The 22,871-nt window shown below is 42.6% G+C and overlaps 1 protein-coding gene across 7 annotated transcripts in view; it reads right to left on the minus strand.

Annotated features, from left to right (window-relative positions):
• PPP3CC (protein phosphatase 3 catalytic subunit gamma) overlaps nt 1–20,867 on the minus strand; it is a 60,045-nt gene extending 39,178 nt beyond the window's left edge. For all 7 annotated transcript variants that reach the window (XM_074982059.1, XM_074982056.1, XM_074982058.1 and 4 more), the window contains exons 1-3: nt 20,668–20,867; nt 2,199–2,396; nt 1,785–1,909 (exon numbers count right to left, since the gene is read on the minus strand). In XM_074982059.1, coding sequence (XP_074838160.1) covers nt 1,785–1,909; nt 2,199–2,396; nt 20,668–20,719 — 375 coding nt within the window. In that variant the 5' untranslated portion in view covers nt 20,720–20,867. The remainder of the gene's footprint in view (nt 1–1,784; nt 1,910–2,198; nt 2,397–20,667) is intronic.
• Between the last annotated feature and the right edge of the window lie 2,004 nt (nt 20,868–22,871).

Below are 22,871 nucleotides of genomic sequence, written 5' to 3' on the forward strand. Positions count from 1 at the left end.
TCAACCAACTATTTACACTAAGTAGCCTTGTTGCTGCCGTGGGCAGTCTCCCACTTGTATTCCAACTGATCTCTGCGAACAGAAATTCTGACACAACTAGCCATGTTAGTCCGTATTCTATCCAAACAAAACAGCAGTCATGGAGCACATTGAAGACTAACAAAATAATTTATTAGGTGATGAGCTTTCAGGGGACAGACCCACTTCTTCAGATCAATAACCTTACCAGCACAGAGATCCAAAAATTGTCCAAGGTTGGCAAATCAGAAAAATTGATATCAAAGTTGGCAAATCAGAAGAGCAGAGGGACAGGAGTGGAAGGAGTTGAAGAGATTAAGAGAGTCCTTATAATGGGACAGATAATTGCTGTCCCTGTTCAAACCATGTGTATGAATGCGAACATTAGCATGTGGTTTGAACAGGGACAGCAATTACTTGACCCATTATAAGGACTCTTTTACATACTTTGTTTTATCTAACTCTTAACTCCTCCCACCCCCACCCCACTACACACACTCCCCTGTCGTTCTGCTCTTCTGATTTGCAAGCCTTGATAATTTTTGGACTTCTGTGCTTTATATATTGAGCCTGTTACGGTAAGGCTATTGATCTGAACAAGTGGGTCTCTGTCCCACGAAAGCTCATCCCCTAATAAATTTTGTTAGTCTTTAAGGTGCTACATGACTGCTGTTTTGTTTGAAACAGAAGTTCCGGAAGTTCCAACAGGTCAGGTCTTCATTACCTTTGTTCTTAAATCCGATATTAACGTGAAACTGATATCCAGCATCTTATTCTGTTGCCTTTAGAAGAAAGGCCTACAAACCCTGGCATCATTAGTTTGGCTAGCATATAACCTGTGATACTCAAATGATGTCTGTTACTTTGTGTCTTCACCTAGAATAAGCACTCTATTAGTCAACTCCACTTTCATGAAACGTGATCAGTACCTTGCAGCATCTGTGGCACTTACTAATAAATCTTCCACATGGAGACAAGCCCCTACCACCTCCTGACAAGAGTACTCTGGACTTGCTGAGTTACCAGCAACTGTCCAGAGAGCTAGTCGTTAACTGTTAATGATCAAAGTCAACATGTTGTGTAAGAACGATGCTCAACTGTGCCTAGCTGCGATAGCACATGATCAAGAAACAGAGTGACAAAGCCACAAAATCCTGGTGGGATGGCCAACATCACGTTGACATCTTGCCCAAACGTGGCGTTCACTGGCAGGAGTGCTTAGGCTAGGAAAAAGCACAGGATAACAAAGTAACATTTGAGGTGTTTCCTAGCTATAGCATAGTTGGAGAACACTGTGTTGTGATTAGTGTATGCCTCATTCATGCAACACTAAATGCTTCTGGGGAAATGGGTCAGTATCACCTCTGCCAGGAAAATCACCACTCCTGCATGTGTTTTGGACAGCAGGTGGAGGGCTCCAGTGGTCAACCCTCCCTTTTACTTTGCTCACAATCATACCGACAGCCACATGTGAAAATAAAGCTACAGAATTAGAGTAAAGAGTTTAGATGTTAGCCCAGCCACAGCCATTCTCCTGTCACTGCACACTGAGGGCACAACTTTCAAGCTGGACCAGAAATAATGTCTCATTGGTTCACAATACTTGTCTAACAAATCACATTGCAAGTAGATGAACTACAGCAAACATGGCCTTTCCTCACACAAAGCAGCCTATCAGAACCTAAAAATAATGCAAGAGAAATATTTATTAGGCTTAGTCAAGTCTTACACATGGTAATCCCCAAAAGCACAGGTTTAATAGTCACCTCTATACTGAAGTAGCCTCTGTCCACATAGTCTCCCAGGAAGAGGTAGCGGGTGTTATTGGGTGATCCTCCAACTTCAAACAACTTCATCAGGTCAAAGAACTGCCCATGAATGTCACCACACACTGAAGGAAGGAGAACAGCAAAAAAGGAAATTATGTGTCGAGAAGAGAGGTCATGACCAGAACAGGGAGTGTGGCTTCTATCTGACCCAACCTATTGTCGCATTATATCCAGTTTCTTTGACAACCATCTAGTCTACTAAAATGCACCCTTTACTGAGAGTAAAGGCAATTTTAAAATCCCACTGGCTGAACAACCATGGAAAGAACATGCAGCAGATCTGCTATTTTTGGCAGCTGGAGATTCTAGACAGCCCCTACATATGACTTCAGTTTCAGAAAGCTCTCTGACCTGTGATTGGAGCCTCGACTTCAATCATAGTCTTTTCATGCCTCAAAATGGCAGCCCCATCATTGATTATCTTCAGCGCTGCATCCTCTTCTAGCCGCCCTTCCTTCACCAAGTGGCTTTTCAAGACATCAAGCCTGGGCTTTCCATCTTCAAACACTTCCTTCAGCGTGAGCCGTTGCGTGGGAGGAAATGGGACAGCTAGAAAACAGAAGCAAAAAAAGACATCAGCAGTGTGCCTTTTTAAAGGGAGTCTCATACTTAAATTTCAGCATTAGCCCTCTATCCAGGGCTCAGAGATGAACAACCACAAGCATGTGTTTCAATATACATTAGTCTTCTCAAATGCAACAATATTAAAATTATGCTCTCAACCCAGGTAACAGGCAGCCTCGCATCACCATACAAAGCCATGCAAAATGTGATCTGTGTACCAGGAAAGGGGGAAAGAAGGAACAGCAGCAGGTGTGCTAAAGTGCTTCTTGATTTGATGGTGGAAACCACTGCATACCACTGTTTAATAAGTGATAGGTTCTGGGTGCAAATATTGCATACCAGCAGAATAACTAACCAAATGTACTTGTCTGAAGACAACAGCATCCATATGCCAGTTATCTAGAGGCTGGGAAATGAGCGCTAGTGATTGTAGCTCAACCTACACAGTAAAACAGCTTCCTGATGAGCTATTACAATAACCTTACACTTTATCTGCAGATGCACTGTTTTAATTGTGACTCAAGAAGATTCAGCTCTGGGCAGCATTTGGCTAGACATGATGATACCCTGTATTCACTGATTTTACATATTTCTAAGGCACGTATTACTGCAGTATCTAACCATACTCAGATATACTGCTTAGTAATTTACCATGTTAAGGAATGTGGCATGTCAAAAATCACTATACTTTCACGAAAGAACTGTTATCTAAGAGAGGCTTACAGCAGACAGGAAGTTGTTGGAGAAAGATTTCTAATTATTTGTTAAAGGTGACCAACAGGTTCCCATTTGCTACCTCTCAGATCAGCACAAGTTACACACAAGTGACCCATGCAGAGCATTTAAAGAATAGTGTTTCTATTTCTGCAAAATTAGCTCCTGAAAGACTGCACGCGTTCTAGAAACAAGACTAAAAGATAAAATCCTGTCAAGCAGATGTGAAAGTGTGTTCCCCAACTAGAGGTGGTACCAACATACATGACTTCCAGTGTAGAGATGATCATAGGTCCTGAGTCCATTGCCTTTTAGAAAGATCTTTAATAACCATGTCTTTTCAAACATCTAGCTCAGCTTTTCTCCTACAGCCTCCAAAAGCTGAAGATAAACACACTTCTAGGAAGCACTCCACAGGGAACAATTCTGCATTGACAAGGGGAGGCTTGGATTTAGGTGTACTAGGAGGAACTCTACCTCTAGGGACTCCCCTAGGAACCTGTACACCCCAGACAGAATAAATGGACAGGAATCGCCCCCTTAACTAGCGAGGGAAAATTCCCAGACTTACCTCATCAGCTGTGACATAGGAGATGGGGCAATAGCATACATCTCTCTGGTGGTTACGGTTAACACCATTGTCCATAAGCAGTTGGGGCAGTCCCCAACCGCTATCTAGAATCCTGAGCGTACAGAAGTGGCTTAAAGACACCTTTGTCACTTGCACTCTAGATGTGCCTGCATGGATTCCACCTCAAGGACTTTCACACAATCCCAACTTCGGCTAGATATTATCAGATAAGGTACAACATATCAGGTCTTTCCCCATCTCCAACTACTGTTATGGCCATATGTTGGCAAAAATGGTTTTGCTCTTAACTTTAAACCAGATGCAAAACAAATATCTTACTGAAACACAAATGGAGGTGCTGTTCCTAGCAATCAAGAACAAAAGACATTCTCTATGCAGAAATGTTGAATTTTATAAGCACGGTAAGGATGATTACTAAAAATGCCATAACTAGCAATAACTGATGTCTCAAGTGCAAGTACAATAGCTCTATTTTGGAAAACTAAAGGGCAAAGAGGAAGACTGCATGTCTACACTGCAGTTAAAATCCTGGCCTCTGCCTGCCAACATGAGGAGGCTGTGTAACAGCAGCGCAGACATTTGGGCAGGAGCCAGATTCAAGGTTCTGGGACCCTTAACAGGAGCTCCACAAGTCTGAGTCAGCTGGCATGGACTAACCACAGCTGTCTAACTGCAGTGTTAACATACCCAGTGTCTCTTCGTAGCTGACCATTATTTTCTAAATAACAGGGAATACAGGACAGAAGGAGAAAGACTGCCTGTAATGAAAGGAGATTCCATGCAGCACTCTTACTGGAATAATATGACACAACATTACCCACAATTGCTTTGAAAGTTCTCTTCTGTTTAGTAGTTATTACTGCTAAGTCCCAGTAATATGCTCTGCACAGTTCTGAACACAGTCTCTTCTCCAAAGAACTTACAATCAAGGAATATAAGCAAGGCCTCATGTGCATTGTAATCAACTAGACAACATTTAATTAAATATATAAATGAACAAAAGCTTGGAGAACAAGATCTTGATTTAATAAATGCTACATCATGCTGTGCACCATTCAGTTTTTCATATGCTGCAGATTTTTGCATTGACAATGCTATTTGCACTGAAAGTTATCAGAAACAAACTGCAGGATTAGGCAGCTGGGTAGGGCTGGATGCAGGAAGAAGGGAGAGGGACACCAATGAGTAGAGTACAGATCTGTACAGCACTCAGCACACTAGGACCAATCCTGACCGGGGCTTCCAGGCACCACTGGAACTAAACAAATTAAAAGCTAATTTTTGTATGGAAGTCAGTTGTCCTATTCACAAAATTTGGAAGTCAAATCATTCATAAGGGAGAGAAATTCCAGGCAAACCAGGAACTATTTTATACAGCCAACACACCGTGCCATTGCTTTCTCAAGTTTTCAAGATGACCAGTAAATCCAAGATCACCCTAAGCATATACAACACTTGAAAAAAAACTAACAGAATTTAGAATAGCACCTTGTTTATTAAACATGTGAGCACCAATGAGACAATGCTTACCCACAATTCAGAAAAACAATCCAGGAAAAGCTTCAGGCTAATTCTGCTTTGCCATTTTCCAGTAGATCTAGTGAGAAGAGTCTTATGCAAGTCAAAATGAGGATTATTTGTGCCAATTCAGTGATGTGAGCAGCCAAGAACTTTTATGTAAGTCTCACTGCTAGCTTTGTGACTGTTACCTCCCAGATGGAATCAGATATAGTGATCAACCTCTTTCCTGCACTGCCAACTCATCTACCACTCTACAGTGGCCCTAGAGGAACCAGTGCTGCATACACACACACAGAAGAACCTGCACCAGTTATTAATCAAGTGGAGCATAGCCAGAAGCTAGGATCACTATGGTGACATCTACTGCACCTCCTACTGTACTAGGGAATATACTCCATGTCCTACAGACCAAGGCAATAATAGTGTTCTCTGTTCTTTATGCAGTACAGTAGTAAGGTGCTGAAATAATAGTTAAGCATTTTGTGATACCTGGAGAGGATCAAATATGCCAGACTACACAAGAAGAACAGATGAAAAATCCATGCAACCAGTCAGAGGAGTCAAAGTCTGAGGCCGTAACAAAAACAAAATTCACCCAATATTAAGCAATGATTATGTCTCCTGCACACAGTAAGTGATGAGGATGAGCACTTAAGTAATTAGTGTTGCCAAAGCAAATAATCCTGTTAGCTGCTATAGCTTGCATAAAGGTTTTAATCAACTCAGTGCAAGTAATTATCCCATGTACTCATTTTCACCTTTCTAGATTTTCCTCTTATTTGCACTCAACCCCATTGAAATGGTCAATAAAATAAGGTGGTGCTGTGGAGGGAGTTTGTTTTCAGTACCATCTTTGGTTAGCAAAAGGTACAAACTGCTTTATTTAATGGTTAGATCAAGAGATTGGGAGCTACAAGAGCCAGGCACAAACCCAGGTTCTGCCACACTCTCAAGCTGTGGGGCTGTACATTTCTCTTGGCCTCATTCTTCCTCATCTGTAAAAGGTGTAAATACTTACCAGCCTCATAGGAGGATAGTTATGGACTGTCAAAGCACCCTGGAGATGACACCAGGCTCCCAAGACCCTGTCCACTAAGATGAAGTAAGTTCAAAGAGGGTGAAATGTGCATGTATTTCTCAGAACACTGGACTTCACACGAGCATTGAACTAACATTGTCATATGCACTTGTGTTTATTGTCATGCCTTGTTTCAAATCTAATTTAGGTAACAAAATTCTTCTGTCAGGGCCTCCTGACTTTGTTTGGTGTGTATGGTGTTTTGCAAACAAAAAAGCAGTCATGTAGCGCTTTGAAGACTAACAAAAAATATTTATTAGGTGATGAGGTTTTGTGAGTCAGACCCACTTCTTCAGATCTAGAGACAGTGCTGTACTGTAAGTAGTGCTGGAAATGATTTGGCAGGACAAAAAAAACAAATGAAAACTGACAATCAGATATGTAAGACAGAAGGGGGGGGATGAAAGGGGGAGAAAATAACTAACTTTCTCTAAGTATCAAGTGACTTGCCTGAGATCACTACGAATATTAGATTGGGAAGCTGTCTTTGTAATGCATAATATAATTGCTCTCTCTAGTAAGTTACTATTCATACACATCTAGTGTAATTAGCACCATATTACAATTCCTGATTAACAAAAGAGCACCCATTTTATCCCACATACCATGCAATGACAATGAGACAAGAGCACATGAACTCAGATGTAAACATCCAAGATCTAAAATGGATTAAGAGGTCAGGGTGTTTCAAAGAGTTCAGTAAGGGAACAGCAGTATCGTTGTCACACTGCAAGTGGAAGAACCGATGTCTGGTGAAATTAACACTATATTTATGAATCCAGGTGTACACAGCATCTTCAGATATTAGCCTGCAAACTAAAAGGCTGAATCTGACAAAAGGCTATTTACAGAATGGAGAACCAGACAAGCAGCCACTTCTCTGAAGCATTGCGAAATCAGGGATCACGCAGCTCAAACAGAACCAACCCTCCCACAAAAAAGTTACTCTGCCACTGGCAAATTATCATGCTCCTTTAAGTAGAAAGCCTGCAGTCTGTAACACTGTTTTATAACACTGTGATCAAGGTGCTGTAACAACCATTACACAAGATTAGAGTCAAGTAATCCACATATTCATAAAGGAGACCCCTGCAATGAAAACAAAATACCTCTCATATTACCATTACTCAGACAACTGTACAAAACAGTTATCAGCACTCCTTACTGAAGAGGGACTAAGATATATTTGCATAAAATGATTGGTACAAACTAATTTGCTCCCAAGCTGTCCATTAATCATGCCAATGGACAGAACCAGACAGATTTTGTTTTTCAAACCATCCAAAACTGCCCGTTAAAAGCAGCAGACCAGGATTAAAGAGACAGTATTGCTCAGCAGTGAACCTCTGATCATACCACGAGTCTGATGCCAATATGGGAGCATACCTGAAAGGTCATTCACTGCAACCGGGCTCCTTTTCTCCTGTCTGCTTCTAATCAGAAGAGCAGAGGAATAACAGCTAGATAGTTCAACAGATGGCTAAAAGCCTCCTCTTGGCAAAGGGGGAGAAGGGAGGAGGAGGAGGAGGAGGAAAGAAGGCATTTTAAATATTCTGAAAGAACAGTTCTGACAAGCAGCACATACATTCAGATAGTCTCTCACCTCGTACGTGTCATGATGATTTTGGCACAGACTCACTTTTTGTTTGTCATTTTGTTCATCTTCAAAGTGCTACATTTTTGCTGCTTTGTTTTGCTGGCATAAAGTCATTTCTTTATACACAGTTTTGTTTGATCAGTCCAAGTAGATTTAGGTTTTAATAGTCTCCAAATATTTCACTTTTTGCCACTGCAGTTAATCAGCTAACAGTTTGAAAATTCATGACAACAGATGTCCACCTGTCACAGCAGAGATGTAATTATTGACAAGATCAGATCCAGATGTTTAAATAGGAAGTCAGTCACAATTAAGAGGCTGCCCTGGATTCAGTTCTGTAAAACCTTGCAAAGGGTTAAAAGAAACTTTGCCCTGTCTTAAATTATCAACAGTATGAATGTCAGGTCTCTGACATTTCCTATTTCAAAGTATTATGATGCTGTATGTTCCCAGATCTTTTTGTTGCTTTGTAACCTAATACTCTTCTACTGGGAGCATATTGAGCCAACTGGCTGACAACCCTAAAAATATGCAATCTGAACAAATCCACCTGGTTCAGTGATGAAAGGTAACCAGTGTGCCTTTCCGAGTTCACAGAAGACTAAAGTTTCAGCAATGCATAAAGCTGTAACAGCAATTAACAAGGAACAAATATTTGATCACAAGCAATGGATGGCATCTTCATACAGCCACAGCAATATTCTAGTATCAGAGAAGTAGCCGAGTTTGTCTGTATCTTCAAAACCAAGAAGTCCTGTGGCACCTTACAGACTAACATTTTAGAGTATAAGCTTTCCTGGGCAAAGATGCACTTTGTCAGATGCATTGCGGGGTGGGGGAGGTTTCAGAGGAGGATTTAAAGAGGGAGTCTCAGTAAAGGGGAGGGCCAGAGCTGACAAGGTATATTCAGTCATGGTGGATGTGGCCCATTAGCGGCAGTTAATGTGGAGTTGTGAACATCAAGAGGAGAAATCAAGTCAGTTCAGTCAAGGGGTATATGGCCCATTGTCCGTTGCTAATGTGGAGATCCTACTGCAAGATTTCTACAAAGCCTTTATTATGCCGCAAGCTTCTGTCATTCAGAACTTACTGATTTACCCTTCTACAGCACCTAACAGAGAAGGGAAATTTATACTGCACCTAAATAAGAGGTAGGCATCATATTATTGCTCCAGATGGAATTTGGGCAGAACTCTTGGGCTGACATCTCTAGACATATGAAAAGAATGGCATTTTTAATGAGCCATTAGTACCTCAGTTTTTCTACTCATTCAATAGCAGCTCAGGCAGTTCTAAGTGCTAGGATACAAATAAATAATATTGTCCTTAGCATTATGCTGGGGACATTAGGCCTATATTGACTCAGAAGAAAGAATATCACTCATTGAATCTTCAACACTATCTTCCTGTAGCACCTAGGCCAAACCAGCCCAGCTTCAATTGCACAGTGGTTTTGTCAGATATGGCAAAATTTAAAGGTGAAAATTTGAGAGAAAAGTCACATTTAAAAGTACCAAATGGGAAGACAATCATATTTTCTTTATGACCAGGGTTGTAAATATTAATGGCAGGAGGAAGCTTGCTGTAATATTCAGAAAACTAGGCCTGTATGTAACTAAATTGTAAACCAAGTTCAGTTTGTTCCCTTTTCCTAGATTGATACCAAAAATCAGGTTGAATCTAACAGGATCCTTAACGTCAAAGTTAACTGGTCAAAATCAAACTTGCTGTTAGTTCCTTAAAATATTTATAGCTAGAGTTCAATTTTTCATGGAATAATCTTGAAATGATCATCTGCACGAGTCCCTGCTCACACAATGCCTGGATCTCTTCATCCCCGGGGCTCCATTTTCATCTATGTAATGTTCCCATATGCTAAACTGAATTTAAGAAACCACAGGAACAGATCTGTTTCTTGTCTTAACTTCTTGAAGCATGGACCAATCCAGATAAATAATCTCTGCCATTATTCAGTTTAAAGCAGCTCTGGCACAAATACAGATGTTGATGTGTCACAGCAGAACTTCCACTTCAGCTAAATAAGCACCATGGAAACCACATAATCACAACATGAAACAAAGAACAGCTTCTGCAACCTGCTACCCACCCCAGAATATAACTTGCTCCATGAAAGTTTCATTTTATTAATCCAAACTCAATTCATGACTTAAGCAGGCCACTTAATAAAACAAGCACCTACTTCACAGTGATGTCATGAACACCACTTAAGTGCTTGTTAGTATACTATATTAAGGGGTTAAAGAGTCAAAGAGAAAAGCTTCGGCAGATTCTCATACTTCTCCAGTAGATACTGATACGAATATGCTACCTGATTTTCAGAGGTACTGGGCATCCACAAGTCCAGGGGAAGTGGACAAGAGCTGCAAGTTCTCAGCACCATGAAAGTCAGGCTCATTATCATCATGTGGGCATTTACTGCTGCAGGCAGCTAAGATCCTCATGAGGGTCTCTGGATTTGTTTTCAATGGCCCTATCAATGTTGATATGCTGAATATATCAGACTCCAGATCTCTTATCTTCTTCCTCTACTTTTACAGTATACCTCATTTTTTACTGAATGGTGACTACCACAAATAAATTAGGGGTGTTTAACCACCTGATTTACAGGGGTTATTTTAGGGCTCACCAAAAATGTTTGTCTAATAGGAAATTGTTCCATATAAAGGATTAATTTTCATTCAGGAGACAGCTGTCTCGGACCAGATTCAGAAAGCTTACTCTATACTTCATATCAAACCAGACCATTTCTTCTGAAATTAGGATAAACAGTTCTCCATATTATTTGCAAAATATACTACAGTTGAACAATTTTTCCCTTCGGGGAAGAGGAAACCACAGTAACGACAATACTAGAGTGAAGGCAAACTTTGATACACCGTTGAACTGAAATGCTCTCTTTACAAATCAGAACTTCTAGTCTCACCTCTACATTGCTTATCAACAGAAGTCCAGTGCAGGAGCAGTGCTCAACTGCTGACATCAAGTTCACCCCTCTGTTCTAACAGTGTAACAGAATTTGGGCCTCAATGGCTATTTATAAGCTACATGCATCTAATGCCAATAATCAAGTTACGCTTTCATGTTTCATAATGCAAACATAGTACATTACATGCTAAGACTGCAACTGGTAATATCACTGTTAAAGCTCCTTTTTAAAAAGTGCACAGACATCTCTTCCCCCTCTGTGGGGGAACCTGGTAACCAGGGAGTTAGAAAATAATCAAAGCCTACTAAATCTGCATACACAAGAACAGTTTGAGAGTAATATAACAAAGCCTAACCTTCTAGCTACTGCTTGGAGGCCAGGTCTACACCGAGAAGCTTCTGCTGTTGGTTAGGGGTGAGATTTCTCCCCCCCCCCCCCGCCCCCAACTACATTTTTATTTTGGCAAATGCCCTTACCCAGATGTAATTAAGCTGGTATAGCTATGCTAGGAAAAATCTTCCACTGCAGACTAAGTCCAAGGCAGTGCAGAACTCATTTCTCACCTCTCCATCTAATGGATTTTGTTATGACTCTGAATGCACAGGGGGACATGTTGCTTCCCTTCTGTCTAGCATCTGCATACAGAGGACTATGATTTCATATGAGTACCATGAGATTTGAAATAGGAATACTAATTAAAACAGAGGGGAAACTAGGACTGCTGCTATGCATCAGACACCCAACTCATAGCAAGAACAGCAACTACAAAAACTTTCATTATGTAAATTAACTCTTCATGAATAGATTCATTTCCTGCCAGTGGGACTTCCCTGAAAGCCAAGCTGAACATCTCAGCTGCAGATAAGACCCAAATTCGTAACACATTTCTTCTGGGAAGCCCCAGCAGTGCTAGCCTTCTACCTGCAGAAGGCCTATTACTGTTACTTCAGTATTTGCAAGACATTCACGAAAATTTACCCACTGGAACACTAAACCTATTGACCCACCTTTCCCATTGATGATTAAGGCACCTGTATTCTACTCACTTGGGAAAGCTGAATTAGTTTTAAACTGTCTACACTGCTGTGTAATGGATCCACCTACTTATGAACCAATGCTCAGTGACTGATCTGTCATCTGTGGCTTGTAGTCAATGTTAAGCTTGTGAGGCAGGGACTGACTTACTCTGCTGGCTTCATAGCATAAGGAGACTGAGGTGCAGGCTCAAACTGCTAGATGCCATAGAGAAAGAAGAGCAGACAAGCCTTGAAAACTGGCCTAAAAATCTTTGAGAAACTGAGTCTCTATGGATTTTTGAGCAGTTAAAAAATACACACAGTAGTTTGAAACAATCCCTCAACAGTATGCCAGCCAGCATCAGATTTGTTATCTTCCTTTTCTCAGCTCCATCAGATTGGAGGATTTCTTCAGCTGACTTGAGGGTCATCACTAAGCTCGGAAAAAAAAGAAAAAAGGATGAGGGCTACAGCAAACAGCTGCAGCTACTTAAAGCGAGCTAACCAAAGGAGGAGAAAGGGGATTCCTAGATGTCAGCAGACAGGGAAATTCGCCACCTGTTTTCACAAGGTTAGCAAGCTGACAGCTAGTCCACTAATAGATCATTAATACAAAAAAACAGTAGTGTCTGTGTGTCAAAGACAAATTCCCCACCTGCTGGTAAATGTAAATCTGACCCTACCCGCAGCATGGGGGCTGGGGGCAAAGAGGTTGGCTCTACTTTTAAAGCTACTTTAAATGAACATGGATTTTGCACATAGTGCACTTTTAAGATCCACTGCTAACTGTGACACAGGCATGCAGAACCCAGCGAGCAGGCCTTTGATCAAAGTGTTGCATTATATTGAGCAGGAGAAAAATCATTAACAGTAGTAAAGAGTTCAACTACTTGCACTACCCACTGCAGAAAAAGTTACCAAGTCACATAGTATGACTGTGTGCGCCTTGATTTTTCTTCCTTCCAATACACACAACACAGTAGAATACGTTTATGTAAGCACTCTTTACTGTGGGATCACTTCAGTTCCACTTACAAACAGCCTCCAAACCACAGTACAATGTCTTTATTCCACTGTTCCTAGCCACCTGCACCCAGACAATGTCTTGTCAAGACTGAGATAATCTGTATGAAAGATGCTGTAATATAAACTTAAATGCTCCAGTCCCACAGAGCCTATATTAGGGCTCAATTGAGCAGTTCACTTGCAAACAGTTTATAATCTAAGGAGGAACAAACTCCATTAATAAGGAAAAATCACCTAAATTCAATAGCCACTTTAAGAGGAATTCTTCCAACCCATTATCACATATTGGAGATTCTTTTGATTAGCCTGTAAGAATATCAAAGGCTGATTCTGTTGCAAAAACTAACTTTTCAGACATCATCTCTTCTTGTGGTTCCCACAAACATGAATAGCAATGTGATCACATGCACCTGGTTACAACTCACTCAAATTTGGTCTGGCCAGCTCTGTCATGCCACCCACTCACAAGGGTTGCAAAGCCACTTACTTTGAGTTAGCCCAGCTGCCCCTCTGTTGTGAGAGAGAGTGGCCAGGCCAGTTGAGTGAAAGATAGCGCATCCTGGCACACTCAGATCTGGCCCTAAACCAAAGCCAGAGTCTTAAACTGTGGCAACATCTTTTGAATCAAAAAAATCTTGACTCTCCTGCAGCCTTATCATAAAACTTGGTAAGTGCCACCAAACTGACCCTATGGGTGTGAACATGGGTAGAGAGCCAAATAACGTTAGTCACACCAAAAATGTACAGCCATTCCTAGAAGGCTTAAATTCCTAAATTTAAATCCTAAAATTCTTCTTTGTATCTATCATAGGCCATGCTCGAAGAAGGCTTAAATTCCTAAATTTAAATCCTAAAATTCTTAAATTTAAGTTTAAAATTTAAATTTAAAATTCTTAAATTCCTAAATTTAAATCCTAAAATCCTAAATTCCTAGAAGGCTTAAATTCCTAAATTTAAATCCTAAAATTCTTCTTTGTATCTATCATAGGCCATGCTCAAACAAACCTTCAGGTTACAATTTGAGCACTGCAGTTTTATAAGATGAAAGCTCTCTACTGGTTTTAAAGTCAGTTTATGCCCAATCACTGTAACCTTGTCTGTTTATGAAACGGCAAGTCTTCTGGAGCTAGCTGTGGGCACACACACACTACAGTCTACTTTATCTGGCCCTGCTCGGCATGGGCTGGGGGTAGAGGAAAATTATTCAAAATTCAAGTCTCGGAAACCATCATCATTGCTCTTGCAGAAGCCAGGAAGTATTTACCACCCTCGATCCCAAAAAAACTTTCACGTTTAAGAAACAAACAGATTTAGATTTCTGGTTTTCATATTAATAAAACCTCAGCCTCACAAGCAACATACCAGGGGCTCCCAAACAGAAGAAGTTAGTTCTATTACTCAGACAGTGCAAGAATCTATTATAGCTTCATAGTAGAAGATGATGCTGATACTGAAGCCAGTGAGATTTCCTCTTCAGAGATCAGGCATCTGAAGTCTGTGTATACAACACTACCATTCCCTTCAAGTCTTTAAAAAAAAAAAAAAACCCCCAAACAAACAGGATTTCATTCTCCTACCCTGCTGGGGGTCTGCCACAACCATGTGGACTGTCCTCCTGGCTACCCTTTTTCAACTCCCATCCTCCCAACTTTGTTTTTCAGCCTGCCAGCGCATCAGCCTTCTAACAGGAGACTGGCCTGCCAACAGAACCCAACAATACGGTCTCCTTAAGTGCTCTCTGCGTTCCTGGCCCAGGACTCCAAATCAGCTCAGTACTGCTGGTCAAGAGACCACTAGTCTTGAAGAACTTTAAAGCTGAACTCAATATATTAACACTGCTCCCTTGCTTCAATTTCTTAAAATCTCTACTCATTAACAGACTGTACAGCCAGTAAGGATACCTGGCATCTCAAGGCAATCTGTAAAGAAGCATAAAGGACTGAACATGAGATGCCCGAAAACCAGTAAGGAATAGTCAGAGATAAACAGACTATTACTAGTCTACAAGCTAATACCATGAGATTAACATGTGGCTATACCTCCACTGGGACTCCAGGATTTACCTAAATAGCTCTGTTCATTACAAACAGGCCAGCCTTCATTACTATTTTAAGCCAGCACCCTGCCCTAGTTCCCGCATATTCAATTCTTCAGCAAGCAGCCTTCCTTCATTTTCTAGCCATAAAACCAGCTAAAGACTGAAAGTCATATTACAGTCAGGTCTCTTTTTATTAAATGAAAAATGCTAAGCATTTTTATTTCATTGAGCTACCTGGCTAATCTGAACTCATTTGTTCTGAGTGCTAGAGAATAGGGCCCCCAAGCAGTAAATACATATCTTAACATGAAGAATGGAGCTAACCTTTCACAAAACACCCAAACAGGAGGAATATAGAAGAAGAAAAAAAAAAAACCACACTATATACAGAGGATTCACATAGTAGCAGCAATGCTTGCCACTTAGAGCTCCCTCTTTTCCACACTGTTATATCATTTTGGCACTTCATTTCTCCAAAGACATGCAAATGCACTTCAAATCTTCTATATTTTCATGAAGCCTCAATGATTTCTAATGATCTTATACCTATGCTATCATATTTTAGGCTTTGGTAGCAGCACACATACCTCTGCTAAAATGTAGATAAATCAGAGGATAGCATAATGACAGAGAGAGCCGTCATATCTATTAGCTACCGAGACATGGTCTCGGGCACTTGCTTCAGCAAGGTTTATGTTATAAGGCCATTAGACACATGAACAGGTGATGCCACTGCTCATATGGACAGGAGACATTTAATGCCAGATGCACATTATAGTTTAATCTTCTACTCTTCCATAAGGTTTTAGTATGAGTGCCACTGTCTGCATCCCATGTGATTTCTCTTGCATTTTTGGACATATCACCACATGATCTGACACTGCTAACAAATTCTGCAGCAGACAATCCAAGCCTGGCTGCAAGCTTTCCCTTCTCAACCCCCATTTTAGACTTACCTGAGCTAAGAAATCTCTTTGGGGCATTAAAAAAAAAAAAAAAAAAAATCAGTCAATAATTAAGAACAAGAAGTCCTGTGGCACCTTACAGACTAACATATTTTGGAGCTAAGCTTTCAAGGGCAAAGACCCACTTCACATGCAACTGATGAAGGGGGGTCTTTGCCCTCAAAAGCTTATGCTCCAAAATATCTGTTCGTCTATAAGGTGCCACAGGACTTCTTGTTGTTCTTGAAGATACAGACTAACACAGCTCTCTGATACTTGTCAAAAATTAAGGAACATTAGTGAGCTCTCCAGATTTCTATAGCCCCTAATGGGCTAGTCAGGTCTATGCTTATTATCTTGAGCCTTTCAGGGCAAGTACTTTTGTTCGGACACAAGCTGGCTTTTAGGGATCCCACTGATGTGAAAGATGGCAACTGTACTTTTATTATGGTGCTCCCAAGGTTTGAGAAAGCTCCCCTTGTCCTCATTTTTAACCCCTACTTAAAAACAGCCTATTTTTCCCCCACAGTGCTTTTTAAATTCTCAGTCATACTATTATAACATTAGACAAGATAAACAAATTACACTTATATCATGAGAGACTACATGAAATATGACAGCTAACTGTTATGAAGACCCTCACATGTATTGCTTTTAATAAACATTTCCCACACATTTAAGGTCCATCTCTGTGCCTCCTTGGAAAAGTCCAATTCCCAGTATATGCAGTTTCAGGATAGTTTTTGTTGGATATTTTTATCCATGTACTACGTAATAGCTTTACATGGCCTGTGTACACCTCAGAGGAGGGAGAATATAGTCAGTTGCAAAATAAGAATACTGTATGTTAACAAGGTACAGATGTTAAACAAACTCATGAACAGAACAGTTTTGACCTAGCAATGTAAAGCAGCAAATTTCCTAGCTCTAGCTTGATTTGCTTTGTAATTATCCGAAGGAACCCTTTCAAAGCCATGGTAAAGCAAGATAAAAACAAATTAGTATCAGCCCTACAGTTCTCTCTCAGTGATAGTGCTACCACTGAAGTTACGGGGAGCTTTGCCCAACTACATTATGGACTGCACAGTCCAACCCCTTTCTTGCTGAAAATAACAGTTGCCCTATGCTAAGAGTTGCCTATGCCACAAAGGATGTATAGGAAGGACTTGGCCTGAAAGGCCTTTATGTAGAGAGTGAGATGAGCTATCTTCTGTGCTTTTATATTCCACTGAGACACTAGGCCTCATCTGAGCTAAACAAGCATACTGGTAAGGCATCACCTTGATGATTAGACACATTACTCCATTTCCATAAATACTAACATCTCCAAGTGCTGACTACCTCTTATTAGCAGTTATTCTTTTCTAGAGTTGATAATTACTCCATTGGCTAACTCTTCAATCACCACACACCTTGAGCAGTGATCTTTTCACAGTATACTCATGTATTCAAGCACTCACATTTGGAAAAATCCAAAACAAGAACTAGGCTCCCGAAGCAAAGAAGGGAACACAGTTTTATCTTGAGAACTGAACAGTCTTAGGATAAAGTGGTGGTGGTAAGTGCTTGATCTGCTACTCTGACACTAGCAAAGAAAAGATGAATGCTTTTAAACTCCCCACTTGCTTTTTCCTTAACACAAAAAAGCTTGGCATGCAGCTATGAAACTGACAGAAGTTTAAGTGCTTATGAGAGAGGAGCAAACAGGGCCTTCTGAAGCATGATAAACTCAATCTTAATACTAAAACACAATTTTTGCTTGTGGGAGCTACCTTTCAATGTGGTCTCAGCCAAAACAGGAACTGCTCAGTGCCAACCCCAGCATTAACTGCCATTCACTGTATTGACCATAAGTCAATTTCTCTGTTTCATTTTCCTCCCTCTGTACAACACTGAGTGCTTCTTTATTTCACAGAAGGGTTGTAAATTAGTGGCTACATTATAAAGCCATTATGCTGATTACTGAAACACAAAACAGTGGCTGTATCTGAAAGAGAAAAATGCAAGATTTTAGCAATTTAGTTCCTCATAAGTACGAGTCAGAATCCTAATGCTGACATGACCTCTTCCTGAAAAAGCTTCCAAGTCAATATAAAGCTCATTTGTTTGCCTTGACCTAGCCAAGTGTTTCAACAACAATATCAGTTACTGAAGAGTTCTTCATAAAGACATATTTAAATATAGCTCTGCAGTTGGGTGGCTCTCTCTAGTCCACTTGAGTCATAGGCACATAACTTTTGGTTAAAAAAATGAAGTCTACTCCAGACAGCTACTGTCACCACTACTTTCCAGACAATGTATTATACACCCAAGAGCGACAGGTGATATGTCGCATAGAAGGAAAAAGAACCTTTACTGCACAATTTACAGGCCTGAAGGCTTGCTTCTTTGTAGATCACTGCCTTCTTTACTCAGAGGAGAGGTATACAGCATTATTGCCTGACAACACACTTCAGTTCTGGTGGGAATGAACCACCAAAGGGTGGGAAGAGGAAAGTCAGTCCCCATGACACACAATTCTAACCTCATGGCTGAGACTGCTAATAAGGGGCCTGATTAGAAGTTTTATTTTCAGCCCCATTTTGGAGGGTTTATATTAAGCTAAAGACACAAGTACATTCCACCATTCTGAAGTTTTACTGCATTTCACAGGCTTTTAATGTATGCCAAGCCTGCTTAGTCTAAAAAAGTACAAATCTACTTTATCTTAAGAGCTGATTTTGCTCCATTGAGACCTACTTCAGTCTAACAGTATAAACTATTAACTAGGACAGAATTAAGAAGTTGGGTTAAAACAGACATCACCTGGTTATATGCTGAGCTTCTTAGTCATCTGACAAAGCAAAAATACAAAGGGACCTTCACATAGCTTTCAAACACAAAGCTGCTTTAAAATAGGTGTAGAGTGGACAAATTTGGGGAACTACAATGTTTCCACCTGCTTGTGACTGAACACAATTAAGGTTCCCTCCCCCACAGAGCCCTTTGGAAATGAAAGTTCATGAAAGCAGCATTATTAATATCTTTAACAGAACAGGAGCTACAATTTCAACACAGGAATTAAACAAAATTAGTTTTGGTTTCACTCAAAGTTTAAATTATAAATGCCACAAACAATGCATGTTTGAATACTTTTTTCAAAAAACAAGTAAGAAATTCCACCCAAGGACCATCCAAATGTCATGGTTCATAATATACCTGGGGAAACACCACCATAATCACAGCACCATCTATAGGACAGCCTCCTCAAGACACCATACCCCCATTCCTCACTACATACTGTCAGCCTGCATTTGTATGGCGAAGGATCATATATCTGCCTTTAAGCCTCAGCAAATGAACAATTCACTGCACATACATACATACTTCATATAACTGGGAGAGACCTCCAGAGGTCATTGAGTCCAGTCCCCTGCCCTCTCAGCAGGACCAAGCATCATCCCTGACATATGTTTTTTTTGTTGTTTTGGTTTCTTTTTTAAATTATTCTTTACATCTATTTGCCCCAGACCCCTGCATGAGCACCACCTGGCTGAGGACTAATTATGAAAAGTGATTCACAAATTCTAGCTTTCTAGGTATTGCCCTGCTCTCAAGCCCCCAAATCTACTCTTTATTGAATGTATTCAATCCAGTGCAACCACAGCCTACACATCCCTCTTAATAGGATTTCCCAGAAATGAGTCCAAAGGCTCGGCTATAGTGTAAGCTAAGATAGCACTAATATAGAAGACTCAGCAGAACAGGCATTGCCTTCTAACTTCTAGAAGCAATTTAATATAAAATTGCAAAGATTGATCACCAATGTCTAATCAACTCACAGGAACCTCAGAGTCCAGGCTACTACCTTGTTTCACTCTGCTTATGTATCAGGCAACAGCTATTTTATTAACATTTGAATGAAACAGGTAAAAATTCCTTTGGACCCAGGTTAGCAAAGCTGGTAGAGATAACAGTGTGAGCATTTAAACAGTCAGCAAAAGCACCACACCTGTGAGATGTAACACTCCTTGGAGAGAGAGTCCAAGTAACACAATGTTTCCCAAACTTAAAACATTCACGTACCCCTTTCCAGACTTTGGCCTTATCAGTGCATCCCCTCTCCCAGTGAATGCCCAAGTGAATGACTTTCTAACTATACAATTAGTATCGCAGTAACGGCTGCTAAGCAAAATGTTAAACAGAGTCTAAAGCAAAAAAATTTTAAACAGAGTCTAAAGTAAAGCAATACGTGGCCATGACAGCACTAGATTAATTAGGGCAGCTAAAGCTACACTGTACAAGCTTCCAGCTAATCCAGGAACTTCTCGATTAACATTTTGCCCTCCTCTCTATCAACTGCTGCCAACACCATCAGCTCTTTTAAAATAGCATCTACTCTCGGAGGCGCAGGGCAGTGCGCACCCAGCAGAGCAGAGCACGCGGGGAGCCCGGGGAGACAGGAGAAAGGATGTGCAACGGGCTAGGGAGGACAGGGGAATCCTCCCGCTTCGCGGCAGTGCAGAGCGAGGGCCACCGCTCAAAGCCGTACGGGCCAGCGAGGACTCGGCAGCGGGGCGCCCGGACGAGCCGAACCGCTCCGCTCCACTTACGGGGACGCGACCCCCAAACTCCCTGGCCTCCCCAGGGATCGGCCTCCGCCCGCCGCGCAGGAACACCACCCCGAGAGCCCCCTCCCCACCGCAACGGCGCCCGGACTGCCCGGCCCTGCCCGGGGAACTCGGCCCGCAGCCACACCCCGGCCCGGCCCGGCCCGGCCCGCCCCGCCCCGCCTGCCTCTCACCCTTCACGATGCGCTCGGTCGTGGGCAGCTTGTTGTGGCCGCGCCCGCTCATGGTGCCGCCTCCCCGCCTCGGCTCCCGGACCGCCCCTCCCCGCGGGGGAGCCGGGACTCCGACAGCGGCTGAGCAGGCCCCGGTGGCGGCGGCGCAGGGATCCGGATCCGCTCGGTGCCCGTGCGGCGGCGGCTCCTCCCGAGCTCTTCTTCTCCCCACCCCCTCCCCTGAGCCGACGCCGCTAACGCGCAGGCGCCAACTTGCCTCCGCCTCCCTAAAAGAGAGCGCGCAGGCGCCAGCCCTCCACCCCCGCTCCCACGCTCCCTCTCGTGCGCAGGCGCCAACCACAATCGCTCTCCTCGGCGCACATGCCCCGACTAGCCTTCCGCCCCGCGCCCCCTGCCGGCGCCCGCGCCCGCGCCCGCAGGAACGCTTCCTCCACTGCGGTCACATGACCAAACTGCCGGGGGAACCCTTGTATGAGCGCGCGGGGGCGGGGCGGGGGAATCAGCGTTGCTAGGTGATGAGAGTCTGGCCTTGCTTGGAGCCTGCAGCCTCGGGCGCAAGCTCAGAGCCCGTCTCCCCCGCGGGGGTGTTGTACCCCTCCCTGCCGGCTTCCTCCGCTCCCCCTTTGGGACGAGGGGCTGTTGCTTTCGCCAAGGAGGGGGGCAGAGCTGCAGGGGATACCCCCCATCCCTCGTTGTCAAGCACCATGCTGAGTGCAAGCCTCATGCGCACCTGGGGAGGGGCTCAAGCCCTGGCCCGAGCCACAGCATTTTGCATCCTGCAGTGAAATATACCAGGGTAGTGAAGGGATCCCCCTCCCTCCACAGCACTGTGCAGTAGTTTTCCCTGAATGACATGCACCAGAACTGCAAGGCACAGGAGACGTGCTCTGCCCTACCACCAGCCTTACAAGCTGATGCACGTTGCCTTGCCTCTGCACTGGAATGAACAGGCTGCAGCGCACTCAGAGCCATCATCTTATCCACAGGGCTCTGTGGCCAGCCCTTCAGAAGCAAAAAAATCTAGCATTAAAGCAAGGCTGAGCTAAAGGCATCAAGCACTCCAAACACTGGGCTCCATTACCCTGACTTGCACTCTAGTCTAGCGATATGCATGAAACAGAACAAAAATATTAAGCTCACCTTCAATCAGGAAAAAGGGAAGTGCAAGTACTAATGTACAGGCAGAGCAACGGAAAGAGGACAAATAGACGAAGGATAGGTAGCAGTGACAGAACCCAGGCGTGAGAGAATTATTCCTTTCTTAAAAATGGCTCATTTAAACAGATGGACAAGGGTCATTAAAATTAGCAGGGGAGAGGGGTTACCTGTAGTAAAAATTGCATAAGATTCTGGGATTTTAACTCAGCCAATAGAATCCTAGAGCTGGAAGGGACCTCAGGAGGTCATCTAGTCCAGTCCCCTGCTTCAAGCAGGATCAAACCCCACAAAGTCATCCCAGCCAGGACCTTGTCAAGCCGGGGCTTTAAAACCTCAAGGGATGGAGATTCCACCATCTCTCTAGGCAACACCTTCCAATGCTTCACCACAATCCTGGTGATGTAGTTTTTCCTTATATCTAACCTACACCTCTCCCTCTTCAACTTCAGACCATCGTTCCTTGTTCTGCCATCCAACGCCACTGAGAACAGTTTCTCACCCCCCTCCTTACAGCTCCCCTTCAGGAAGTTGAAGGCTGTGATGAAATCACCCCGTCTTCTCTGCTGTAAACGAAACAAGCCCAGATCCCTCAGCCTATCCTCATAGGTCTTGTGCTCCAGCCCCTTAATTTTTGTTGCCCTCTGCTGAACCTGCTTCAGCACATCCACATCCTTCTTATACTGGGGGTCCCCAAAACTGGACACAATATTCCAGATGTGGCCTCACCAGTGCTGAAGAGAGGGGAACAACTACTTCTCTAGATCTGCTCAAAATGCTTCTCCTAATGCATCCTAGTATGCCACTAGCCTTCTTGGCTACAAGGGCACACTGTTTACTCCTATCCAGCCTTTCTTCTACCATAACGCCAAGGTCCCCTTCCATCGTACTGCTGCTGAGCCAGTCGGTCCCCAGCCTATAACAATGCTTCGGATTCTTCCGCCCCAGGTGCAGGACTTCCCACTTCTCCTTGTTGAGCCGAATAGTCTGAGGTAGAGTTGCTGACTGAAAAATGGGTACTTGGCTAGCCATGATTTGAAAATAGTCAA

The sequence above is a fragment of the Carettochelys insculpta genome, chromosome 31 (genome assembly GCF_033958435.1).
Source record: "Carettochelys insculpta isolate YL-2023 chromosome 31, ASM3395843v1, whole genome shotgun sequence".
NCBI lineage: Eukaryota > Metazoa > Chordata > Testudines > Carettochelyidae > Carettochelys > Carettochelys insculpta.